This window comes from Sapajus apella, unplaced genomic scaffold, assembly GCF_009761245.1.
Source record: "Sapajus apella isolate SASKATOON/1434 unplaced genomic scaffold, GSC_monkey_1.0 scaffold7, whole genome shotgun sequence".
NCBI lineage: Eukaryota > Metazoa > Chordata > Mammalia > Primates > Cebidae > Sapajus > Sapajus apella.
Genome location: NW_022436947.1, coordinates 23,618,242 through 23,645,864, shown reverse-complemented (window position 1 = coordinate 23,645,864; position 27,623 = coordinate 23,618,242). Strand labels below are relative to the sequence as shown.

General features: G+C 35.3%; 1 protein-coding gene across 2 annotated transcripts in view; it reads right to left on the bottom strand.

The window, feature by feature from the left end:
- The window catches only part of ASZ1 (ankyrin repeat, SAM and basic leucine zipper domain containing 1), a 56,725-nt gene extending 34,005 nt beyond the window's left edge, over window positions 1–22,720 (bottom strand). For both annotated transcript variants that reach the window (XM_032275767.1, XM_032275768.1), the window contains exons 1-4: window positions 22,616–22,720; window positions 22,107–22,209; window positions 17,992–18,117; window positions 15,953–16,064 (exon numbers count right to left, since the gene is read on the bottom strand). In XM_032275767.1, coding sequence (XP_032131658.1) covers window positions 15,953–16,064; window positions 17,992–18,117; window positions 22,107–22,209; window positions 22,616–22,720 — 446 coding nt within the window. The remainder of the gene's footprint in view (window positions 1–15,952; window positions 16,065–17,991; window positions 18,118–22,106; window positions 22,210–22,615) is intronic.
- Window positions 22,721–27,623: the final 4,903 nt, after the last annotated feature.

The following is a 27,623-nucleotide window of genomic DNA, read 5'->3' as shown; positions in this document are numbered from 1 at the left end:
GCTGAAGGTGGCTCTGGCTAAATTGGTAAAAAAAAGTTACATGCCAAGCATACAGTGTTACTGTATGGGCTGTGTACTACTGTCCTTTTAATGTCTACCTGGGCTAATTCCTTAAGTTTCTGTGATTTTATCATGCCCCTAACCCCTACCCACAAGTCGTATTGCTTCAGTACTACTAATTGCTATGGGGCTGACAACTGTACTGGCTGTATTGGTAACCATTTTGTGTTCCCCTGATTATGTTTTACCATCCTAACTCTCAGTTGGAATTTTTCGGCAGTTGTTTGGAGGGTCAAGCCTGACAAGATACCCGTTCCCAAGATGTATTTTGGGATAGGAGCTATATGTACTAAATAGGGTCTTCGTGACAGTCTCCCAACTTGTAATACTAGTTCAACCTTTATACCTCATATTACTATCTATTGCTGCTATTGATGCCCCTCTTAGATAAGAAGTGAATCTCCAGGTTCCTTAGCTCAGAACTCCAAACACATATTCCCCTTAGACCATAGGGTCATTATCACGGTATGCTTAAGTTAATGCTGTCAGCTGTGCTGGCCACACAAGTTTTCAGTAGAAATAAGAGACAACAAAATGATAGTTTTAAAGTACCAAAAGAAAGGAAAGCTAACCTAGAATTCTATACCCAGTGAAAATAACTTTCAAAAATGAAAACCAATATAAAAATACATTCAAAATTAAAATGCTTTCAAACAAAAACACAGTCACCAGCAGATGTTTTAAAGAAAGGTTTTCAGAAGAAAACTGATCCCTGATTAAAACATGAAAATAGAGAATGGAATGAAGAAAGCCAGAAAGGATGAGTGAGTGGGTAAATCCAAATAAAAGTAGGTAATAACATTATTGATAGCAATACCAAAATGGTAATAAATTGTGAGGTTTAAAATATAGATAGATTTCTGTCATCTCAGCACTTTGGAAGGTCAAGGCAGGAGGATCACCTCAAACTCCGAGGTCGGGAGTTTGAGACCAGCCTGACCAACATAGACAAACCCCATCTCTACTAAAAATACAAAATTGGCTGGGCATGCTGGTGCATGCCTGTAATTCCAGCTACTTGGGAGGCTGGGGCACGAGAATCGCTTGAACCCGGGAGGCAGAGGTTGTGGTGGGCCAAGATTGCGACATTGTACTCCTGCCTGGGCACTAAGAGCGAAACTCCATCTCAGAAAAAAAAAAAAAAAAAAAGAGAGAGAGATAGATTTAAAATATATGACAATAACAGCACAAATGCAGGGGTGGAATGGGCACAAATGAGGTTAAAATATTCTAAGATTCCTATATTGTCCAGGAATTGTTAAAAGTACTAATTTAAAGTAGACTCTAATAAGTAAAGAATGTATGTTATAATTTCTAGGGTAGCCACTCGAAGAATAATAAAAGAATGAATAACTATAGCAAGACATAAAATGGAATAAAAAATATTTGATTAATCAAAAAATAATCAGAACTGGAAAAAAAAAGAGCAATGACCAATGAAATACCAATCGGTGTGCATATTAAAGGCAGGTAGACTAAATACTTCAATGAAAAGAAAACTATTGTCAATCAATCTGGATTAAAAAAGGAAAACTATATATTGCTTACTTTAAATAAAAGCACATAGAAAGGCTCAAAGCAAAAAGATGGAAAAACACTGTACAAATGCGAAAGGAAGCTGATATAGCTATACCAATATTAGATTAAGTATATTACAATAAGTAAGAATTACTGTATACCAAGGGTCATACTTCATAAAAGCAAAAGATCAATGCAATGGGGATATGGGAGGCTTAAAAGATTGACCAAAATGCAAATCTCAGTAACTGATAGAACATGGAAATAAAAATGTCAGTACAGTAGTCCCTGCCTTATCCACAGGGGATACACTCCAAGACCTCCATTGGATGCCTGAGGCCACATATAGCAGTGAATCCTTTAAATACTATGTTGTTTTCCTGTAAGTATGTGTCTACGAAAAAATATAATTTGCAAATCAGAAACAGCAAGAGACAGCAGGAATAATAGAATAAAACAACTGCAATAATATACTCTAATAAAAATTATGTAAATGTGATCTTTCTCTGAAAATATCTTATTGTACTATATTCACCCTTTTCCTTCTTGTGAGGATATGTAATGATAAAATGCCTATGTGATGAGATGAAGCAGGGTGAATGACAGGCATTGTGATGTAGTATTAAGTTACTTTTACTTTCTGATCATACATTAGAAGGAGAATCATCTGCTTCTGGTGATCCTGCATTATCAAGCCATGACAATGTCAATGGTTGGATGTCAGGAGAAGGTAATGTAGATGACTAATGGGCAGGTAGTGTGTATAGAGTCTTTGTCCAGATATGCTGCACAAAGAGACAATTTACCTCCCAGGTGGGAAGGAGAGGGATGGTGTGAGACTTCACCATGCTACTCTGTCAGTACTTTTCATATTCACCAACTCAGAAGTTCTCTACAAATCCTACAGGTTAGGAGTTTTTATGAAAGGATGATTAAATCATTGGCCATTGGTAATTAGCTCAATCGCCAGCCTCTCTCCTCTCTCTGTGGAGGTCAGGGGGTAGTGTTAAAAATTTCAACGTTTTAATCATGGCTTGGTCTTTCTGCCTCTCCCCCCACAACCAGTAATCTCATTAGTATGAGATGTCAAAAGACACTTATCACTAGGGAGATTCCAAGGGTTTCAGAAGTTCTAGTGCCAAGAACCAGAGATTAAGACCAAATATTTTAACCAAACACGCTCTATATTCATCCCATCATTCAAGAAATTACAAGGCATTAAGGAGCTGTGTTAGGAGCCAGGGGTAAAGGTGAAATATATATTTATTATATCACAGTATCACTGTAGACCATTATAGTAAACCATTGCCAAATCACATTCTTTTATAGTGCAAAAATTGACCATAGGTAGTGTGTATAGAATCTATGGGCTCTAAAGAACATCTCAACAAGTTTCAAAGACCTGAAATCAGGTAGAATATGTTCCTTCACCACAGTGGAATTAAGCTAGATATTAGTAATGAAAAGCAAATTAGGAGAATAAACAAACTGTAATATATTCAAACATTAGAACATTCCTCAGCAATAAAAAGAAATTAACTACTCATACACAAAATATAGGCTTTCAAAAACCTACTGAGCAAAAGAATTTAGACATTAAGAAGTACAATACTGCATGATGTAGAATACAAAGCACTAATGCAGGGTAGGAAAAAAATAAGTAGTTGTCTTTTGGGTTCAGGGGATTATCTTGGAAGGGACCTAAGGGAGCTTCCTAGGGTAAGGAAGAATGTTCTATATTTTGAAATGAATGTGGGTTACATGGGCATGTAAATTTGTCACAATAAAAACCTTACACTAAAGATCTGTGCATTTCATTTTGTAAATTGGATCTCAGTAAGAAAGTGGAAGAAAAAGTATGTCAAATGGCATTATAGAATATTTACGGATGATTACATATACACATGCACAGATGGATGATCATATGTATAATTTAACTTGGGCAGAAAAAAAACACACAAATTACAAGATTGTGGTTGCTTCTATAAGAAAGAAAGAAGGAAAAGGAATATGATTGGGGAGGATACAAAAGGTCCTTTAACCACATTTTATTACTTTATTTAAAACAAAATTAGAATAATTAGGCAAAACATGGCTTTTCAAAGACTGTATGAATTACAGTTTTGATATGCTATCAGCTCTAATAAGAATAGGTAAAACAAGGAAATTATTTTTAAAAAATTATTCAGAATTCTAATAGTTGTAAGTTAAAAATATTTTTTAAAAAAGAAATCTGCTTTAAGTCAGTGTTCCTTTACAGTTTATCACTGAAAATATAAATAAGGTATCATAAAAGACCCTTGCTTTATTTTAAATAAAATATTTTAGTCAGCCAAAAGGGAATAAAGAAAAATGAATCCAACTATATGTTCAGGAAGAACATGTTCAAATGTGGAATGTGAATTATAAGATACTCTAAGATTTTATGACACTGTTATCTGTTTAACAAAAATAAATAACATACAAGTTAAGGGGACCTTGTCAGTTATTTTAAAAACTACCAGGATGCATAAAATTTAGCAAAATTTGAAAACAAATATATATACATATATATATATATATATATATATATATATATATATGTGAGCTAAAATACTCAAAACAGGTATTTTTATTATATGAAAGAAGAAACTTCATTACTTCCTCTCCATAAAAGATTAAAAAGAAGAGTTAAATCCAAGTGAGGCTTTCAATAAAGAAAACTATTGTTCTCTCTCACCTAGAAAATGTGTATTTAACTAAATTAGAATTAAAGAATGGATAAAGACCATATTTATGACTTTGCTTGTTAATCATCCTACTGCCTATTTTAGGAACATGAAAAATTCTCATTAATTCTTTTGGAATTACACATTTATTATAAATTCTTCTATAATTTGGTGTAACATATTCCTTAGGCATAAATTTTTTATGTAGATAATTTTTATTATTTACTTGAAAATATACTATCCCTAATTATTAATAGGTACTCTTGGTATCTGCTTAGTAGTAAACTCATAACTAAAGTGTGATTCTTTAATGGCATCAACCATTTTTTTTTGAAACTTTTTATATTTATATGCAATACTTTTTACAAAACTTTTTTTTTTTTTGAGACAGAGTCTTGCTCTGTCACCAGGCTGGAGTGCAGTGGTACAATCTCGGCTCACTGCAACCTCCGCCTCCTGGGTTCAAGCAATTCTTCTGCCTCAGCCTCCCGAGTAGCTGGGACCACAGGCGCGTGCCACCATGTCCAGCTAATTTTTTTGTATTTTTAGTAGAGACGGGGTTTCACTGTGTTGGCCAAGATGGTCTCGATCTCTTGACCTCGTGACCCACCCGCCTCGGCCTCTTAAAGTGCTGCATTAGAGGCATGAGCCACCACGCCTGGCCTTTACAAAACATTTTTACATGATATTGCATCTGACTGTCACAAGAACCCAGCAAAATCAATGAAACAAATTTTCTTATTCTACAGATGAGAAATAAAAGTTCAGTTTCAGAAGTTAGCAAGGTCATGAAGCTTATAATAATAGGACCTGGGACATAAATTTGGAATCTAAGATCATTCACAAATAAGTAATTTTCAATATTTCTTAATAGAGTAACTCTAAATACATTTTTGATTAATTTTAACAGTGAAAATTCTGACTATTTTTACCACTGTAAGACAATTTTACAATAAAAAGGCAGATGAAACCATGTAAAAAAATAACAAAGAAATCGTAACAGTTTTTATTCAAGCATAGCAGGGTTTTTTTTTTTTGGAAGGATTCTCATTGAGAATTCCTGGTTACCATTATACTGTTGAAAACCAATAGACTAAAGTTAGACAACTTATAAACAATAAATTATAAACTCATATACTAGTTCTCTGATATCAGCTATTAGTATGGAAAGTTTTTTCCTGAAAGATGTAAGAGGAAAAAAAATTACATTTTTAAATGAAAGCAGTTAAGTTGTCATTTCAAATTTAGAATTTAAAGTATGGCAAAAGACAAAAAAGCTAAATTCTCAAATGAATTTTATAAGGAGATAGTGATATAATTTTAACCCAATCAGTATGTATAACATTATTATAATCAAAAGACTTATCAAAAGATAATCTATCTGATGGAGAATTGAGTTCAATTTAGAAATAGTAATTTCTTACCATGTACCAGACACTAATAAGATAAAAGTCAAGTCAGAATTTGAAAGGTGTTTGCGTGTGTGTGTGTGTGTGTGTGTGTGTGTGTGTGTGATCTTGGTTTTTGTTCATGTGTTTTGAAAAATTAATGCCAAGAGCTTTTCATCAACTAGCTTTCTTTACTTCCATCCTATTTTGAGTTTGCAAAAGGACCAGGCAGATTTCCAGGTATTCGAGTAGGAATATTAAATATACCTTAAATATGCAAGATAATCCAAAGACATTTATCACTGTTTGCATACAGGTAAAACTACTAACAAAGATAAAATCAGCTCCTATGTGTAGATAAGAGATAAATTTTAAAATGATAATGGGGCAATTTATTAAGAAATATATAAAAGGCTTAAAAACTTAAGGAATGATGTCAAACTAATTAAAAATCAGAAAAATAACAAAACTATAACATGCTTATTTTTATACATGACATTGCTTAAACCACAAAGCCTAACAATATGTTGGCAAGGATGCCAAAAAAAAAAAAAAAAAAAGGATACTCTCACTTGGTTTAGAAATGTAAAGTGGAAACAACTTTCTGGAGGACAGTTTAGATATAACTTGCAAGATTTTAAATGTGCAAACCTTTTTAGCAATTCTCCTTCTGGAAGTCATCTACAGAATTAACATGTACCAACGGTATTATCATCATTGTTACGGCAAACATCTGAGTGCTTACTCCGTGGGTAGGCGCTGTTCTAAACCCAAAGCAGCTTTATGATGTTGGTGGTATTTTTATCCCATACTATAAAACTGAAACTGAAAAGATGAATAACTTACCCAATAACAGAGCTAGTAAATAATAAAGTTGGGATTCAAACCTTGGCAGTCTGGTTCATAAGACAGTACTCTTAACCACCATACAACATAAGACCAAAAATTATAAACTACTTAAATGCTGTCAACATGATAATGGTTCAATAAATTACAGTGCATTAATAATAAAGAATATTATGCAGCTAAAAAATGGAGGTAAACTTATTATGTATTGACTAGAAAAGATCCGAAACAAGTGAAGTGTGTGTATGTGTGTGAGGGGGTTATATATTTATATAAAAATGTGTATTTTTAAGAAGGATTAGGGACATTTATAAAATACTTAAATTAGCTATCCTGAGGCAGAGAATTTAAGAAATTTTTTTAATCAAGAAAGACTCATCATTTACCTACATGGACTTCTACATTTTAATATCTTATGACAAAAATGTCTTGATTCTTTATAGGTTTAAAAAGGCTAAAAAGAAAAATTACAACATATATGACAATATTTATTAATGTTTTTAAGTAATGTTTCTAAATAAGGTATTCTAAAAATTCTTTCTAAAATATTATTTTTGTAATTCCAGTCTATGCTTTTAGAGCAAAGATATGTCACGCATTTGCTTACGACTAGAAAACAAGTTACTATTGTAAGCCAAAATTACATTTTTATCTACCAATCCACTTCAGTGACATTTACAACTAAATTTATGTTCTGAGAAAGTAGGCAACATTTTTCCCAAGATATCTTCTGTTTATTAAAACATGCAATAATATTCAACAAGTTAACAATTACACAATGATTACGTAAAAACCTTGGGCATTAATTAATGTGTTCAGCCTTATCAATGGTAATAAAGCATCTATTGAAACTAAGATGCCACATCATTTTACAAAGCCCTTATACTATGACTGAGCAATCTTAATATAACAAATATATATGCTAGAAAAATTGCCTTATAAAAATAATTTATATATATATATATATATATATTTTTTTTTTTTTTTAAATACAAGAAGGTTTCAGCAACTGGGGGGTAAAAACTCACAATTTCTAAAAACAGAAATGTTAAATACACATTTTTTTAAAGGCTTATTCTTATTCTAACAATAAAAATGTCAACTCCAAATTTAAGGTTAAATTGAAGATTTACTGTGCCAAGTTCCAGTTAATTTGACTGAAGGCCACCTTGTTTTCAGACCTAAATGTGATTAAGCTAAATTAAAGTGATAACATTTTTCCGTTTCCATACTTTCCTTTGTAGTTTGTTGACTTTTTAAGTGACAATATTGAACTATAAATTAGGGAACGAGACAGAAAAAAGAGAAACCCAAACCCAAAGATACAGGAAGTTTAATCCAAACATATGTTTTGCAACAATAGAAAAAGTCATGCTGTTTCAACTGTTGTGAAAACATCCTAAATATAGACAAGATGAGGAATATAAATACATTCTACTGGTGGATCCTGTTCAGATTAAACTGTTGTAAATACCCTTATCAAACCTCTGTTATAGTCAAAGGCACTTAAATACTTAATCATCAATTGTCTGTTCTATGAAAAATAACATACCATTTACCAGTAAGTTGTAAAGATTATTTAGACAATGTATTAACACAGACAAGCAATTAACACAGTGCCTATTACACAGCAAATGTTCAATAAATGTTTCATTTAAAAATTATAAAGCCCCCAAACAAAATTTAAAGCCAAAATAAATAAACCAGCATTAAATTTCCATATATGCCGGATACAGTACACTGTGTTAAATGTTGTCAGTATCAAGATCCAAGAGAAGCATAAGATGTAATTTGTATCCTAGAGGCTTAATTGTAAAAATGGCTTTCAAGTTGTCAGTTTTTACCATAAGTCCCACAGATGGAAAATGAAAAATGAAAAAAAAATTTTTAAATAATAAAAGAACAAAGTCAATAATATGGAAAGGTGTCCACGAATTAAATCAAGGCTATTGCCAAAGCTATTTTAAATAAGATTAAAAAAAAAAAAAAGTTTGCCTGGGAATGAAATTACAGAGCTGACACAAAAATAGTTATAAATAAACCATTTAAAAATTTAGAAGATGCTATTTCTATCTCTAGTAATTGCAAGTTAGATATTTTGGATCAAAATTGTGAGGGATTCTAGAAGTTCTTTAAAATTTCTTAAAAACTGAATAACTAAATTATCAAGAAACCAGTGAACCAAAATCTGAACGGCAAAAAGCCAGAGAAGTAAACTTAGCATTCACAGTTGCTTTTGCCATGAGGGCATTTTCTAGTCCAAAAGAACCCAATGGGAAAGTGAGCTGTGGCTCTGGTGGCTTTGAATATCAAGAGGAATAGCATCCTAAGCCCTGGGCCTATACAAGGTAGAGAGTTTGATAAATCATACTTTAAACACTTTAAACGGGGATTTAAGGGGCTACACCCTCAGGGTAAGCATAAACCAGCTCTTCATGTTTACAACCCCAAAATGGTCCAAGGTACAAAATTTTTGAATTTAAGATTACGGGAGTTCTGGACCGATAGTTCCTCAGATATCTTTTAGAAATATACAAAATCCTCTCTGATAAATCATCCTAGGTCTCATATTATTCACAGAAGTAAGTTTTCAAATCTAATGACTAGCACCTAGTTATGAATGAGAACCCAAGAACTGCTAGCAGAAACAAACCCATAAAGATTTAAGACATTGGAACTGTTCCATCTAGATGACGTGTTTCCCATATTAAAGACATTTTAATTTAGGGTTTGAAAATATTTTCAGGGAATAAAAAGTGAAACTGCAATTTTAAAAAGAATCAAATGTTTTAGAAATTAAAAAAATAACTGTGGTCAGGTGCAGTGGTTCACACTTATGATTCCAGTGCTTTGGGAGGCCAAGATAGGAGGACTGCTGGAGGCCAGGAGTTTGAGACCACTCTGGACAACACAGCAAGATCCTCATCTCTATAAATATTTTTAAAAAGTTAGCCAGAAATGGTGGCACGTGCCTACAGTCCTAGCTATTGTTGGGCCTGAGGTGGGAGACTGTTTGTGTCTAGGAGTTCAAGGTTGCAGTGAGCTATGATCACACCACTACACCCTAGCCTGGGTGACACAGGAAGACCCTATCTTTAAAAACAATAAATAGAAAATTTAAAAATAAAAAGGTAACTGAAATGACACACTGAATCTATTATTTTAACAACAGATTAGAAGGTGAAGTGAGATTTAGTGACCTAGAGGGTAGATCAGAAGCTATAATCTGGAATATGGCAAGAGACTGAAAATGGAAAATGAAAGATATTGAGGATACAGTGAGAAGATCTAATGGATATACAATCAGAGGCTCAGAAGGAGAGTAAAGAACAGGAGGATATAATATTTGAAGAAACGGTAGATGAGAGATTTCCTGGAACTGAGGTGCCAACCCAAAATATAGAAGACATTTGTCATTATATCATGATGCAGTTACCTTAATGATACCACATTAAAGTGATGTTTTTTCCTTTTCAAGAAGCCATTTTCAAGATGAAACAGAAGAATGTTGGAAGTAGCTACAATTTTTTTTTGCAAAAAACATTGACACCCAGGAATCCAAATGATATTAGTAGATTTAAATGTTTACTTAAAACAAAATTTGGGAGCAACATAAACTTCAAAGCAAATGAGAATTACACCCTTAATGTGTCTACTTAGTTAATAAGTTTGGAAATATTCACCATCAAATGATAAAAATTTAATTATTATTTTTTTAAAAAGCCAACTCCCAAAATGTTGGATACTTTTCTTAGGCTTTTCTGAGGGAGAACTGACAGAGAGCTTTCTCGTCCATGGACTGAACAGGTGACTGACGAACATTTTCAGAAATCAGAAAAGAAAGGATAGAAAGGGGAGAGAGGGAGGAATAAAGGGAGACAAGAAGGAAACAAACTGTGGACTCTCGGAAAAGGCTAGAATTCATAGATCTGTAAAACAATGGAAAACCTCATTAAGAATATTAAAGTTCTTTGATACCAGGAATTTGGGAAATGAGTGGGCCAATTTTCCCTACCTTCCCTCGAGTAGCTAAAAGAACACAAAGAAGCCAGAGAGCAGAAAGACTGCCAAAGAACAACAAAGGTAGAAACACTCTAATTCCTACCACCTAAAAGATTTCCACCATTTATCATACACCAACAAACATACTGAGCTCCATGAGCCAATAAAGGAAACAACAATCCATGTAAGGGCTCTAAGCAGCCAACAAAGAAAATAAATAAAACCAGACTGGAAATAAAAAGGACTACATAGCAAAGAGCTAGAATGGCTGAAGAGGTACAGTAGGCCAGTCATGGTGGCTCCCGCCTATAATTCCAGCACTTTGGGAGGCTGAGGTGGGTAAATCACTTGAGGTCAGGAGTTTAAGACCAGCCTAGCCAACATGGTGAAACCCCGTCTCTACTTAAAATACAAAAATTAACTGGGCAGGATGACAGGCGTTTGTAATCCCAGCTACTCGGGAGGATGAGGCAGGACAATCGCTTGAACCCAGGAGGCGGAGGTTGCAGTGAGCCAAAGTTGTGCCACTGCACTCCAACCTGGGCAACAGAGTGAGACTCTGACTCAAAAATAAACCACTTAATCTGTCGTTTGCTTTCCACAGTTACCTATGGTCCAAAAATATTAAATAAAAGATTCCTAAGTTTTGAATTGCACCCTGTCCTGAATAGCGTGATGAGATTTTGAACTGCTCCACTTGGAACATGAATTGTTTTTCGTCCGGCATATCCACGCTATATATACTACGCACCCCATTATCAGATTGATAGACCACCAAGAAAGGTGAGTAAAGTACAGTAAGATATTTTGAGAGAAACCACATTCACATAACTTTTATTACAGTATATTGTTTTAATTGTCCTATTTTATTATTAGTTATTGTTAATCTCTTACTATGCCTAATTTATAAATTATCACATATATGTATGCATGGGGAAAAAAGAAAGGTATTTATAGATTTGGTACTATCCATGTTTCCAGGCTTACACTAGGGGGTCTCAGAATGTATCCCCTGCACATAAAGGAGAACTTTGAAAGAAAACTGAAAAAAATGAAAGAATAAAAACTGAAAAAAAGAAAGAAAACAAAAAAGTAAAGGTACTTAGTGATATTAATGTTCAATACACATACACAAATGGATTGCTAAAGCAAAACAAATGGAAACAACCACAATATACACCAAACATGATTCCCAATAAGCAATTCAGTAGGTAAAAGAAAGAAGTGGGCCAGGTGCAGTGACTCACACCTGTAATCCCAACACTTTGGGAGGCCAAGGCAGGCACATCACTTAAGGTTAGAAGTTCAAGATCAGCCTGGCCAACACGGTGAAACCCCATATATACTAAAAATACCAAAATTAGCCAGGAGTGGTGACGCACCTGTAGGCCCAGCTACTTGGGAGGCTGAGGCAAGAATCACTTGAACCTGGGAGGTGGAGGTTGCAGTGAGCTGAGATTTACCACTGCACTCCAGCCTGAGTGACAGAGTGGGCTCCCTTCTCAAAAAAATAAATAAAATAAAATAAAATAAAGGAGTGGATAGTCAGTGCTTGCTACTTGAAGCATTGATGCAAGACGTTTGTCTCTGTTTAGGGACTTAGAAAAACGTACTATATGGTCAGCACTCATGCTGCCTTAGCATACGGCCTAAATACTTAAAGAATCTGCTTACTCAAGTCTTATTATGACTTTTTTTGTCTTTTCTTTAATTTCTAAGCCAATCGATTTTCTGCCTTACTGGGACACCTGTTTTTCTCAGGCCATAGAGAAAGTAGCAAACTACTAACACACAGAGGATGGATGAGTCTTAAAGTTTATTATACCCAGTTAAATAAATCAGAAAAATACTGTATAATTCTAGAACAGAAAAAATTTACAGTGGTAGAAATGAGATCTGGATCACATGGTTGCTTCTGGTGGGGAGGGAACGTGACTGTCCAGGGACACAGTGGAACTTTCTGGAGTGATAGAAATATCCTATCTTGGGGTGTGAGTTACACAAATGAATGCACTTATCAAAACTGTTCCAACTGTACACTGAAAATCTGAATATTTTAATTATGTGTATATAAATTATACACAAGTTAAAAAATTTAAACTATTACAGAATTTTCTCAGTACCATTGAGCAAGACTTCTAATTAGTTAAGTAGAGGAAATTCAACAGCTTCTTAATTTTTATTCTTCTATCTACCCATTTTTAGTGCAAACACAACCAAATAATTCAAGTGACTCACTTTAAGATCTATAAACCCCTTGAAATTATCTTTCTGCTCCTAATACAAGTCAGTAACTAATTTTTTCCCTATTTTATCTACAAACGAAAATCCTGTCTTTTGAGGTATTCCATAAAATGGAGAAGAGTTTCCACACTGCTGTACATATGAAAACTGAAACTTCAATCTCAAGCTTAAAGGTTGATCTCTAAGACTTTGCTATTACTTTCACTTCATAAGACTACTGATCCATATTAGTTAAAAAAAAAATGTTAGAAGTCAACTTTATTTGCAACTATCAAGTATGTGACTATCTACCTAGCTTTCGCAAAATCTAGCCATTTATGTTTTGTAGCTGACTCAAATCGTGCTTTTTTTCTTGAGAGGTAAGTTTTCTCAGCAAAGGCATTTCTCAGTAGAAGGGGCTATGTCAACAGCTTAAAAGTAAATTCATCCAAAGATACGTTTCTCCCCTTGACATCTGACGAGTGGTTCCCAGATATATTGCTGGTACCTTCTGGCACTTTTTACAAGAATCCAAAACTCCCAGTCTTCTAATAGGTTTTGAGTGTTGTCACTGCTAATGAGTTAGCTATAAAATTCTCTCCAAATTTCATTGCACTCCCCTTGTGTCCTGATATGTTTTCTCTTTTACATTGATAGCATGCTATCCCTGTATGTCCACTAATGCTATCCTTCTTATAAAATTTGCAGCCTCAAAAGCACTATTTGCCATAACTGATCCTCTTTTCAGCTCTATCAAGAAAACACAATTCAGTGTTATTGCTTTATGCTTTGACCATTAAAAAAGAAGCAGGTGAATAGTTTTTCAGGTTATTTCTCACATCTTTAATTAAATGCAGATTGCTTTATTTTCTTCAACCATTCTATAAATTCTCTATTTTAGAGAGTTGATCACATACCAATCTAAATCTTGTGCTCCTTCTAATTCATCTGCTTATCTAGGATTTTCAGTTTTGAAATTGCCTTATAGTGTGGTTGCCTTATCGTTTTTAGCATAAGATGCTAATCTTGTATCATTTTAACTCAAATGGAATCTGTTTTTCCCAAAACATCTTATGTACCTAATGGATATCTTTTAGTTCTTGAGGAGACAGAATAGTCTAGAACCTGGGACATTGGCTTGACTGACTTCTTCTTCAGTGTGTTTACAGGACTTTAAGTGATTAGGAGGGTAAAGACTTCACTACCTGTAAAATCTCAGAGGCAGTCAGAAAAAAAAATGTGAAGAGCACCAAGCAAAAGTTTTATCTTACACCATTTCTAAAGGTATATATAAAAATTACAACACTCATGGAAGTTTACTTCAGTGAGAAATCCTAAAGCACATGTCCAAGGTATAACCAGATCCAAAAGTTACATTTTATTAAGGGTTATACTATATATGACAGGATAAAAGTTTCTGTTAAAAGTTTGAGGCCGGGCAAGGTGGCTTACGCCTATAATCCCAGCACTTTGGGAGGCTGAGATGGGTGGATCACAAGGTTAGGAGTTCAAGACTGGCCTGACCAACATGATGAAACCCTGTCTCTACTAAAAATACAGCAATTAGCTGAGTGTGGTGCCACGTGCCTGTAATCCCAGTTACTCAGGAGGCTAAGGCAGGAGAATCACTTGAACCTGGGAGGCAAAGGTTGCAATGAGTTGAGATCACACCACTGTACTCCAGCCTGGGCAACAGAGTGAGACTCCACCTCAAAAAAAAAAAAAAGAAGAGTTCGCAGGTAGGCCAGTCATGGTGGCTAACACTTCTAATCCCAGCACTTTGGAAGGCCAAGGCAGGCAGATTGTTTGAGCCCAGGAGCTTGAGACCAGCCTGGGCAACATGGTGAAACCCCATCTCTACAAAAAATATTAAAAATTAGCCATGTGTGGTAGTGTGTGCCTGTAGTCCCAGCTACTCTGGAGGCTGAGGGGGAAGAATCACCTGTGAGGCAGAGGTTACAGTGAGCCACGATGGTGCCACTGCACTCCAGCCTGGGTAACAGGCGAGAATCTGTCTTAAAAAAAAAAAAAAAAAAAATTAAAGGTTTATATGTAGTTTTTTCTGCCAGTTCTTTTTTATCTTTGTTTAAACATGAATTATCCACTCAATAAATCTTGGCCCTTCTCACACTACATCAGGGATTCTCAATCGTGGTACTACTGACATTTTAGGATTTGTAATTCTTTGTTTTGAGGGGTTGTCCTATGCATTTTGGGATGTTCAGCAGCATCTCTGGTTTCTATCCACTAGGTACCAGTAGTATCTCTCAGGTATAACAATCAAAAATGTCTCTAGGCGTTGCCAAATGTCCCCTGAAAGGCCAAATAGACCTTCCTTGAGAACCACTACAACTAAATCAAAATATTTTTTTTTAATTTCAACAAAGATTTAGGAATTATCTAAAGCTGTAAAGTACCTTCCAAGGCTGCTGTCCAGGTATCATAGAAACTAAACTAATTTAGAAAAAAACTTCTCGCGTCAAACATAATTATATCTATATGTCAGGTACTAGATCATTATTATCTAATAAATTATAAATAATAATTCTACTTGTGCTAGACATTTTTGTTAGATGAGCTACTTCCTACTCTATTCATTATAAAGATTAAGTGAAACATAAAGAGAGATTTAATAGGAAGATGAAATAGAAGATAGAGTCAGAAAGGAAGCCAATGTGATAGAAATTTTAAGCAATCTAATTTTTATTATTACTGACATTTCAAAATATGCAAGATACATTTACTGCTTGTCTTCTATGTATCTAGGCACTATTACACACATGTTATTACCTAGTTAATTGGTGAAGTCTTAAAATGGAAACAAATAGGAAAACAGAAAATCAACGTATTTTCTTAGTATTTTTATAAAATTATTTAGTTGTTAAATGTTATACAGAGACAACATTAAGAGGCTTAACTCTTATAGGTCAACTGTATTCATTTAAGTAGTATAAATCACAAGAAATGATACTATAGTTTATTGTCCTTCTTTTTCTCATTCTAAATTCTTATGGCATTCTCTGAAAGACTACCTTCATGATATCCTCTTCCTTTAATAATCTTACAGAATCGGAACCATGAACTTATGAACTATTTTCATTCATCAACTAGTTGACCAAGTAAACATTGTTCATGATTTTTAACAGGCTGATACCAAAGAAAAATTCTTATTCAACTTGAATTTTGAACAGATATAAAGGCTCTTACCTACAAGCAACATTTGGATCAGCATTTCTTGAAAGTAGTAGCTCTACACATTTCAAGATCTGTTCCTCTGAGCCATGAGCAGAACATGCAGTTATCAAGATAGTTTGCTTATCTATAGTGAATAGAAAATGGAAGAAAAACCCCTATACATCAAGAATTGCATCTATTTGATGTATTTACCACTCAAAACAATCTATTATTGCACTCTAAAACTCTATAACGTCTTCCCAAATCTCTCACTCTTGGCAGATAACTTTGTCTTCCTTCATGGAAAGATGAGATTAGACATGAATCCCTTTAGTCTCCAACGTTTATCTATAATTCACTTAATTTCCTTCCCCTCTTATTCCCATTTCTTCAAGAGAACAGAAAGTAGTTAAGCACATGAACATAGCCACATAATCTGGATTTGAAGAGTGTTTCATTAAAATTTGTCTTGCTAAACTCCTGTCTGGGAAACAGTGATCCATTTTCTCTGATTTCACTTCTTACCCATTTGAAAACTCTTGCAATCTGGCTTGTAAACTACCCTATTGAAATTGCTGTAACTGCCACATACATTGGTTTGGTTTCTCTTGTCCTTTTGTATTGGATCTTTCTGAACCCACTGTTTCCTAAAACTCTTCTTGCCTTGGCTCTCATAATGTCAGCAAAGATCAGAGTAAATTAAAAACAAAAAACACCTGTTTTGAATTAAGACTTCAAATAGGTCACCACAGCTATGATTCACATTAGTGGCTCAATACTGACAGAGCATATTCTAGTCCCAGTCTTGCCACTGAGAAACTGTCACTCCAGTGATGTCTTAAGAACTCATTAGATTTAATTTACAGATAGGAACCTAATATGTGCCCTTTGTATGTGATAGAGCTATAGTGGGACACATAAAATAACTTATGTGTACATTCTGTGAAAAATATATTTTATGACTCCAAGAATCCCTCTGATTACAAGAAGAGAGAAATAGAAAACAAATAATTATTAATTTTTGAGCAGAATATTTTATATACTTTTGAAAACCTGATTCCTAAGCATAGCTTTCACTGAGTAATTCTCTGTTGTCCAGGCTGGAGTGTGTTGGCATAATCATAACTTACTGTAACCTCGAACTCCTGAGTTCAAGCAGTCCTCCTGCCTCAGCCTCCTGAGACTATAAGTGTATGCCACCACCCCCGGCTAATATTTTTTATTTTTAGTACAGACAAAGTCTCACTATGTTGTCCAGGCTGATCTTGAGCTCCTGGGCTCAAGTGATCCTCCTGCTTTAGACTCCCAAAGTATTAGTGCCAGGATTATAAGCATGAGCCACCATACCTGGCCAAGTGATATTTTTAAATGATATAATAAAAAGAAAAAACAGAGAAGATTAAACATAAAACTGTGGCTAAGGCAGAAATTGATGTAAAATATATAAATGACAAAAAAGAATAAAATTGTAGGTATAAAATTAAATTAAAAATCAATTATAAAATGAAACCTATACCTGAAATTATGAAGCAAATTTAATTGTATATTGAAAGTATGTTAAAAATAAGTAATTGGGAATTCAATGTAATAATTAAACTGGATTTGCTCATATACTCTTGTTCTTCTTACACTCAAAGCACTACTTAATGGAAATTGCTTAGTAACAAGGACAAAGATGGATTTCATTAAGCATCTTTGAAACAACTTTAAGCAATATAATTCATAGTTTAAAATTACACAGACTGATTTCCAAGTAATTTGTCACTAAATTACAAGCTTTTTAATGTTTATTTCAAGGAATTTTTCCTTTAAAAACAACCAGAACCTTAAAGTTAAAGGTATATAATAACAACCAGTTATAAAGATACTATAACTGGAATTTATCTTTTTGGAAAGAGAGTTTTTCAGAATATGTATGGTTTCTAATTTGATTTTGTGTATTATTTACATAATATAATGAATAGAAAGGTTACTTCAAACCACTTTAATTTTTTCCCACTTTATATAACAGCTAGTTGGAAATCAAAGAATCACAGTAAGCATAATCATTTAAGTTACCTCAAACATCTTACCCTTCTCAAAGCTTGCATTAGCACCTCTGTCCAAAAGGACCCGAACCAGTTCTGCATTGGCAACGCTGGCAGCATACATAAGGGGAGTCCATCCATACCGAAAGGTAGCGTCTACACTAATAATACCTGTCAATATAAAAACAAGCTTTTAAAAGCCCACTACCACCAAAGAAAAAAATCAATCACCTTATATGCTTAAAGTACCGTGTAAAGTGACATATACATCATGTACTTTATTCTACCATGGGAATTTTTTGGTAAAAATGGCTTCCAAAAAATAGAAAATAGTTTTATCAAGACTTTAATACAATTTGCTAACTTCAGTTTCACTACAGGCACTATATTCCAAGAGACAGATTTGACTGATGTTTTATCATATAATATGTAATTGAGTATGTATATTATAACAAGTTTTTACATGCTACCTTTTTTTCTCTAGGGGAGCTAAAAAGGGTTTCACAGAGGTAAAATGTCTTTCAAATTAGAATATTATCCCTAGGCAATATCAATTATCTCTATGGTTGAAAATACCACGTATATCCCTCAAATACCTTTAACTTTATTCCTAATACTGAACTTACCCATGGGTGACTAACCAAACATGAAGCTAAAAAGATAGATTAGGGTTATATTATGAAAGCTCTGTTAAGAAATGTAGACTTTATTTTGTGATCCAGGACTTGATATCATTACATATGTATTATAAAGACAACATAGATACCACTGTTGAGAATGGGACAGGAGGCAAAAAAACCTAGTTTTTAGGCAGGGAGTTTATACAAAAATCAGAGCAAGGGCAGTGGAGAGAGAAAGGAAAGAAAACAAACGCACATTTCAAAGGCAGGGTCAGAATTTAAAATTACTTTGAGGAGGAAGCGTGATGGAAAAGAAAAATTTTAAATGACCATCAAGTTCTATCTTGGACAAACAAACGACAAACAGTGAGCTAAAATAAAGGGAGATTATCAGATATTGAAAATAAGTTTTTTGCTTTTTGTTTTTTTAGAGATGGGATCTCATTCTCTGTCACCCAGGCTGGAGCACAGGTGTGATTATGGCTTATAGAATACTCAACCTCCCAACTAGCTCCAACTATAGGCACATGTCACTGTGCTGGGCTAATTTTTTTTTTTTTTTTTTTTTTTTTTTTTTTTTAGTGGTAGAGTCTCACTATGCTGCCAAAACTGTTCTCAAACCCTTGGCCTCAAGCAATCCTCCCACCCTAGCCTCCCAAAATGCTAGGATTACAGGTGTGAGCCACTGCTCCTGGCCAAGGGATCAAGACTTAAGTAGCAATCTTTCTCTTAAATTTAAGATATATCTGGTAATCCCAAGAAAGGTAACAAAATTTTTCTGTTTCAAACAGGAAAACTTGTATGTGAAACACCACTGAACACAGGCCTGCCTTTAATACCTTGTAATTTATAGGTTCTATAGTCTCTGGCTATAAAATGTCCCACTTGTACAGATTAAGGTCACATCACAGAAGAAATGCAAACTTGGTAGTGGGGGGGTGTCACTTTTTTGGCTGTATAAACACTGGGTCACTAAAAGACTACATATGTCTAATTGCTAATCGTCTAATTGATGTAAGGTACATAATAATCACTGGGAGAAAGCATTAAACCATCTTAGTATATACATATACTGCTAACCCAACTTGTCTTCTCTCACAAATTTTCCTCTTTAAACTGCTTCCATTGAAAGCATATCAATGAGATCAGAGAAAAAAAAATCATTCTTTTCTTATTTTATTGAGAATACTGCTCATACTGTGATAGCAAAGATAGAAAAAGATGTGAAGAAAAAGAGAAGGAAATGTGGCATTTTAGTATAAAAATCCTTACTAAAATTCTAACAATATTTAACCTCTAATATTTAACATAAATTACTAAACATATATTATGTTCCAGGCTTAGTGCAAAAAAAAAAAAAAAGGTTAAGTTTAAAAGGATGGACACAGTATATTTATAGAGCTCAAAAACATTCAAAATAATACTATATTGTTTAGCGATAGAGACATATACAGTAAAAGTAAAAAGATACTCAATGATAAATATCAGCTATAGAAAAGTCGCAGTCTCCAGAGGGGATACCTTACCTTTCTGAACGTCTAAAATATGTCATACTTTAAAGAAAACTTAAAATGGTAGTACACAGAATAACAAAAACTGGAGATCTTCAAAAGGTTAAAAGTGGCTGACTCAAAATTGTGCTTTTATTTTTAGAGTTTTCAATTGGTGCAGAAACATGTTTCAAAGAACAACAATGACTTTGAAAGGCAAAAAATTAAAAATATTTTAAAAAAGAGTATGTAATGACATCTGGAAGGAAATACCCTAAAACAGGAGTTAACCTGTGAAAGTGAGGCATCAGCAGTAAGGGGAATGAGAATGGGGACAATGGTAAATAAATCTTTCTAATTCTACTTATATCTTTTTTATGGCTACTTTAAAAAATTTTGTAATTAAAAACGAATTTCGAATTGTTGACTGAATACCTATTTAGCAGCAGGCTGTGGTCAAGAGACTGAAAAACTCACACTTGCCCATCAATTATATCAAGTCTTAATCCTTCAAAAGCCTCTATCGCCTTCACTGTACCTAGTCCCACTACTCCCAAGGCAAATTTTGTTTTCTAAAACAAATCTCTGCCTATTCCACTCCATGCTATGTACACTATACGTATATTAGTATTAGGTATTCAGGCCTCTTTCCACTTATTCAGAGTTTATTCAATTTCATTCTTTAATTACAAACTCAAGTTCCATTGTCCAAAAAGCCATACAGATCCTTCTCATTTCTTAAAAGAATAACAGCTAATGTTTAAATAATTCCTATGTGTTCGAAGTCCTTTAAAAGTGTATTTTAATTCTCCCCCTTGCCAACAACCTTTTGATACAATAATCCCCACTTTAAAATGGGTAGAAAATTAAGCTTAGGGAGATTTGGTAAATTAGTCAAGGTTACAAAGCCATCAAGTGGCATGGTTAGCAATCAAACCCAGATCTGTCTTGTTTCCAAAATTATTCACTTTTCACTAAACTATGCATTGATTCTAGCATAGAAGAAAAACATTATGCTATATATAATCGCATCTAACTACACTGTGTGTCAATGTTTTGTATCTACAATGGCAAAAACCATAATTACTTTTGCACCAAAGTAAACGTCTGTTACTCCTTTGAGTAATTTCAATTATTATAATCAATAATTTACATTTCTATGTGAAGGTAATTTAATTTTTTTTCATTTAATTCATAAAAAAACATCATGAGGCTCAGGACAGAATTATGATGCTTTACATAAAGAAACTGATGCTCTCTTGCTGGGCACAGTGGCTCACGCTTGTAACCTCAGCACTTTAGGAGGCCAACGTGGGTGATCACTTAAGGTCAGCAGTTCAAGACCAGCCTGGCCAACATGGTGAAACCCCCATCTCTACTACAACTACCAACGTTAGCTGGGCTTGGTAACATGTACCTTTAGCCCCAGCTACTTGGGAGGCTGTGGTGGGAGAATCGCTTGAATTCCTGCCCCCAGGTGGAGGCTGCCGTGAGCCAAGATGGCACCATTGCACTCCAGCAGGATGATAAAGTGACACTCCATCCCACACCCACTCCCAAAAAGAAACCGATGCTCTGAAAGTTTAAATAACTCTTCCAAGAAACCAGAGTAGACAATAAGATGGAAGAAATTATCCACATATTTATTCTGATTTTTAGCTCAAGCCTCATCCTACTAGTACAAAACAAAAAACTGTAGTGAGAAAGAACTAAAATGTACATGACTAGAAACAATTCTTAAGAAATATACAGCATTATAGCGGAGTAAATGAAGAGAAAAGAATGATCAGAGTGGGCCAGGATTAGAGTAGCCCTCTTGAAGGAGATGGAAGAGCTGATGGAAGATAATCAGAGTGGCATTCCAAATATAAGGATAGAGGAAGAAAATAAGGCAGAGAGAATTCAGAGTCAACGAAGATTATATAGGACAACTGATATATTAATATTTGTTGTGTTTCCATTAGAAAAGCAACATAAACCTTTTAAAAATAAGGAATCCTTGTGAACTTAGGACAGTTGTGTTGAGGTGAAACTGTCCTTTATCTCTCACCAGAATCTAGGAGCTCCTGGACCAATGAAACATCTCCGGTGGTCAATGCTTTCTTAAATTTTTCTTTCTTTTCTTCAATGGGTAACATTTGCCCTTTCAATTTCTAGAAAACAGTTAAAAAATTCTTGTTATATATATTTTTGTTTTCACCACATTAGGGAACAATGTTTGGTTAAATATTTAAGTTTTTTCTTGGTTTTATTTTGATGAAGATACAAAGTTGGAAAAGAATTCGTGTCGAAAATTATCTTTCAAGGGAATAGGTAATGATGGATCCAAACCCAAGTGAAGAGCTACTATGACCTTAAAAAACCTATTTGGTGGAAACCACAGCTGGGGAACAATAGGAAATTTGTGCGCATTTGCTTAAGTCCAAACACCCATATTTCCAATGGGAAAAAAGGGAAATACATGCGAGCAAGTAAAGAGGTTTCACCAGGCTGGACCTCGCCTTCGAGGGCTGGGAAGGCCGAAATCAGGTGTGGTCAAGACAAGTCCTCCCCCGCTACCTGAGACGTCCTGTCGAGATATCCAATCTCCCATCCATCATCTTCACTCTCGCTACTCTCGCCTCCACCGGCCACTGCCAGGCCGCGTAGCGCGCTCGCCGCCATGCTCGCCCAGGTAGCTCCCTATGGAAAACGCGCGCCGGCCAGCTCTCCCGGCGCCTGCGCACCCGGGGAAGTGCATAGGGATGCGCGGGAAGGAGCTACGCGCAAGCGCTGTGGTCTGCAACCCTCCCGCGCAGGCGCATAGCTGCGCGCTGCTGGTTACCTCTTTGCTCTCTCCTCAACCTTGAGGCTTCTGGAGGTGAAAACTTGGCGAGTCTAACGCTGCTGACGAAGTTCGTGTGCCAGGCTCCTTGCTGGTACTTCCAATTCTTCTTAGGGATTTACCTTTCGACCTCTTTAAAGTATTTGCTTGATGAAAGTCTTGCTCTGCAAGAAATGTCTTACTTGTGACAGGAGAACACTGGGATTTAATGGCAAGTAAGACTAGACTTTCCCTGCCATCCTTTTCGTCTGCTCCCTGCCAAACTTCTGTTAAATCTGTATCCCTTGGGAGACAGACTCTTCGTCTTAACACCTCTCAGGAGCACCACTCAGACATTCAAGGAGCCCTCACACAAATAGGAGCCAACGAAGGAGCCAGGAGAAATTTCCCTAAAGAATTCTCCGTTTGCATTTCATGTGATCTCAGATCCCACCTTATATTTAGAAGCTTCAGGCCATCAAAACACCTCCCCTCTATGAAGTGTAGATGCCCTAGAGGAAAATATGAAAGGAGGAAGTTTCTGGGTACAGTGGATCCGAAGAGCCAGAAAGATGATTTATACGTCCAGAGAGCAAATAATACAAACAACTCCAGCTGGAAGTGGTCCAAGCTCAAACTCACCTTTCTGAATGGTAGAAAGGTTCTAGATGGTAGAACTTCTAGATGTTGGTAACACAGTGATTTTCTTTGCTACCACAGAAAAGTAGATCCACCAAGAAATGGCACATTATATGTACCTCAAGATAATAGCTATGCATCCTTATTTGAAAACTTTTGCAATAAGTTTTTTTTTTTTTTCTTGCAGATTCTTTGATAAAAGGTTTTGAAATTATTTACTTCAGAAGCTCAGAGGTAAGTACTTTTATGTAGTTTAGCTATTTGGGGGCCACACCTGTCTTTCTAAATAGGTTCATTCAATAAATGTTAGGGATTACTTAGTACAGCCAAGTGCAGCTGGGTTTGGGGAGACCACCTCAAACCATGGAGCCTCATGCACTCATACTTTAATAAGGAGAGATAGATAATATGCACAGAAACAAATAAACAATACTATTGCAGATTGTAAGTGCCTTGAAAGAAACAAGTGTGCTCAGTTTCTGGAATCAAACCACTGTGGTGTTTCCTGGGAGAATCACTTACAAGAAGTAGCTGTGTGCCCTTAGGCAATTTATTTAGCATCCATCTGGGTACCAGCTAACTTGTCTGTAGAATGGAGGTGATGATAGTACCCATTAAATGTAACTGTTATGGGGACTAAATGAAGTAATAGGATTGGAGTAAGGTCTGTCTCAATGTAAGAGTTGGATTTTAGATAGGGTAGTCAGACCTGCACAGAGTCCTAAATGACAAGCCATAAAGAATGAGAGAATAGAACTTTCTTGGCAGTGGAGATGAATAGTACCAGGGCCGTAAAGCAAGAAACAAGCCAGGACTCAGGACCAGAATGGGCAAGTGAGGCCCCTAAGGAGCAAAGTATAAGGAGGTACTCTCAGGGTCCTGCAAATTCAGTGAGTGGCTCAAATTTTGCTCCTAGGTCACCTCACTTAACTTACCTTAGTTCTTGTCCTGCTTGGACCAGAAAGAAGGCCTGAGGCTAGAGCTTCATAAGAATAGGCATGTGTGATAAGAGGTCCCTGTGGGTGTTAAGTGGGAATCTGGATTTTACTCAAAGCAATTGAACAGTGAAATGTTTTAAGCTAATGAAAGGCATGTTCTGATGTGTGCGTGTATTTAAAGACACTCTAGGTCTATTGTAGAGAAGGTTTTTGGTTTGAGCAGCAGGCTAAGGAGTTGTTCCATTTATTGAGGTGGGGGAAGACCAGTGGATAAACAAGAAGATTTAATAAACATCCCAAAATTAACATATTCAAAAACCAAACAACCAAGTATAGCTGTTAAGTGGTTAATTGGATATTCATGTGTGGACCTTGAGGGAGCCTGGTCTTGGAGATATAAATGTGGGAGTTATCCAAGTACAATTGGTTTTTAAAAACCTTAGGATTTATCAAGCAAATTGTTTTGTAAATACAGATAAGATTATGCCAAATTGTATGTGGAAAGGCAAAGGAAGTAGAATGGTTCAATTCAGAAAAAGAAGAATAAATAAGAATTGCTCTCCTTGATTTCAAGACTTCTGTGTAGTCTTGATTTCTGGATTTTGTGGTATAGACCAATAGAACAGAAGAGAAAACCTAGACACACCACATAAGTACATATATATGACAAACTAATTTTTGATAAAGGTGCAACATCAATTCAATGGAGGAAGATAGTTGTGAAGTAGATGAATATCTTTAGGTAGAAAATGAACTTCAGCCTAAGCCTCATGTCTTTTACAAAATTAATTCCAAATATGTAATAAATGTACGTGAATTAGTTGTACATGAATGTCCATAGTAGCATTATTTATATTAGCCAAAAGTAGAAACAATCCAAATGTTCATCAACTGATGAATGGATAAACAAAATTGGTATATCTATACCATCTGAATTAGTTTCCTAGGACTACCAAAACAAATTACTTTTTTCAAAGTTCTTAGTTTCTTTGCATTGGGTTAGAACAAGTTCTTTTAATGTTAACAAGAATACACAATTTAGAGAGGAATATAAGCGAATTAATGGAGCTGAAAAACAACAAGAGAACTTCACAAAGTATGCACAAGTTTTAACAGCTGAATTGATCAAGCAGAAGAAAAGATATCAGAAGTCGAAGACCAACTTAATGAAATAAAACGAGAAGACAAGATTAGAGAAAAAAGGATAAAAAGGAACAAGCAAAGTCTCCAAGAAATGTGGGACTATGTAAAAAGACCTAATCTACGCTTGATAGGTGTACCTGAATGTGACAAAGAGAATCAATCCAAGCTGGAAAGTACGCTGCAGGATATTATCCAGGAAAACTTTCCCGACCTAGCAAAGCAGGACAATATTCAACTCCAAGTAATACAGAGAACACCACAAAGATATTCCTCAAGAAGACCAACCTCAAGGCACATAATTGCCAGATTCACCAGGGTTGAAATGAAGGAGAAAATACTGAGGGCAGCCAGAGAGAAAGGTCAGGTTACCCATAAAGGGAAGCCTGTCAGACTCTCAGCAGATCTCTCAGCAGAAACCCTACAAGCCAGAAGAGAGTGGGGGCCAATATTCAACATCCTTAAAGAGAAGAACTTTCAACCCAGAATTTTACATCCAGCCAAACTAAGCTTCATAAGTGAAGGAAAAATAAAATCTTTTGTGAGCAAGCAAGCACTCAGAGATTTCATCACCACCAGGCCTGTTTTGCAAAAGCTTCTGAAAGAACCACTACACATAGAAAGGAACAACCAGTATCAGCCTTTGTAAAAAATACCAAAAAGTAAAGAGCATCAACATAATCAAGAATTTACATCAACTAATGGGCAAAACAGCCAGCTAACATTAAATGGCCGTATTAAACTCACATATATTATTATTAATTCTAAATTTAAATCGACTAAATCCCCCAATCCAAAGACATAGACAGGCAAAAAAAGCCAAAACCCATCAGTATGCTACATCCAGACCCATCTCACATGCAAGGATACACAAAGACTCAAAAGGAAGGGATGGAAAAAGATTTACCAACCAAATGGAGAGCAAAAATAAATAAATAAATAAAAAGCAGGAGTTGCTTTAAAGCAACAAATATCAAAAGAAGCAAAGAAGGATATTACATAATAATAAAAGGATCAATACAACAAGAAGAGCTAAAGATCCTAAATATATATGCACCCAATACAGGAATACCCAGTTATATAAGACTTATAAAGAGACTTAGACTCCCACACAATAATAGTGGGAGACTTCAACATCAATATTAGACAGATCAATGAAACAGAAAATTAGCAACGATATCCAGGATTTGAACTCAGATCCGGAACAAGTAAACTTAGTTAACATTTATAGAACTCTCCACTTTAAATACACAAAATATACACTCTTATCAGTACCACATCACATCTATTTACAGGTTTCAATGAAATGTTGGTTGGCTGCTTGTTTATTGTTTTCTTCCCTCATTTTTTTTTTTCATGTCTCTATTATTAAACACAATTATAGGCATACCCATTTTTACACTGCAATCTGGCCCAGGCAGTAAAGCAACACCCCCGTTCTCTCTCCCTCTTCCTCTTTCTTCCTCTCCTTCATTCTTTTTTTTTTTTTCTTTCTTTCTTTCTTTTTTTTTTTCTAGGAAGAAAAAAAATGGAGTCACATCCCTATAAGCCCATAGTAAGTTAGAAATCTTGTACGTGGAAGATGCACTTGATCCCCCTACCCTGGTGAACATCATAGCTTAGCCTGGCCTGACTTAAATGTGCTCAGAAGGTTTCTATCAGCCTAAGTTGGGCAACATTATCTAACAGAAAGCCGATTTTAAAATAATGTGTCAAATATTTCATGTAATTTATTGAACACTGTACCAAATGTGAAAACCAGGGGCTGGGTGCAGTGGCTCACGCCTGTAATCTCAGTGCTTTGGAAGGCCAAGGTGGGCAGATCACCTGAGGTCAGGGGTTCAAGACCAGCCTAACCAGCATGGAGAAACCCCATCTCTACTAAAAATACAAAATTAGCCAGGCGTGGTGGCGCATGCTTGTAATCCCAGCTACTCAGGAGGTTGAGGCAGGATAATCACTTGAACCCAAGAGGTGAAAGTTTCTGTGAGCCGAGATCATGCCATTGCACTCCAGCCTGGGCAACAAGGGCAAAACTCTGTCCCCC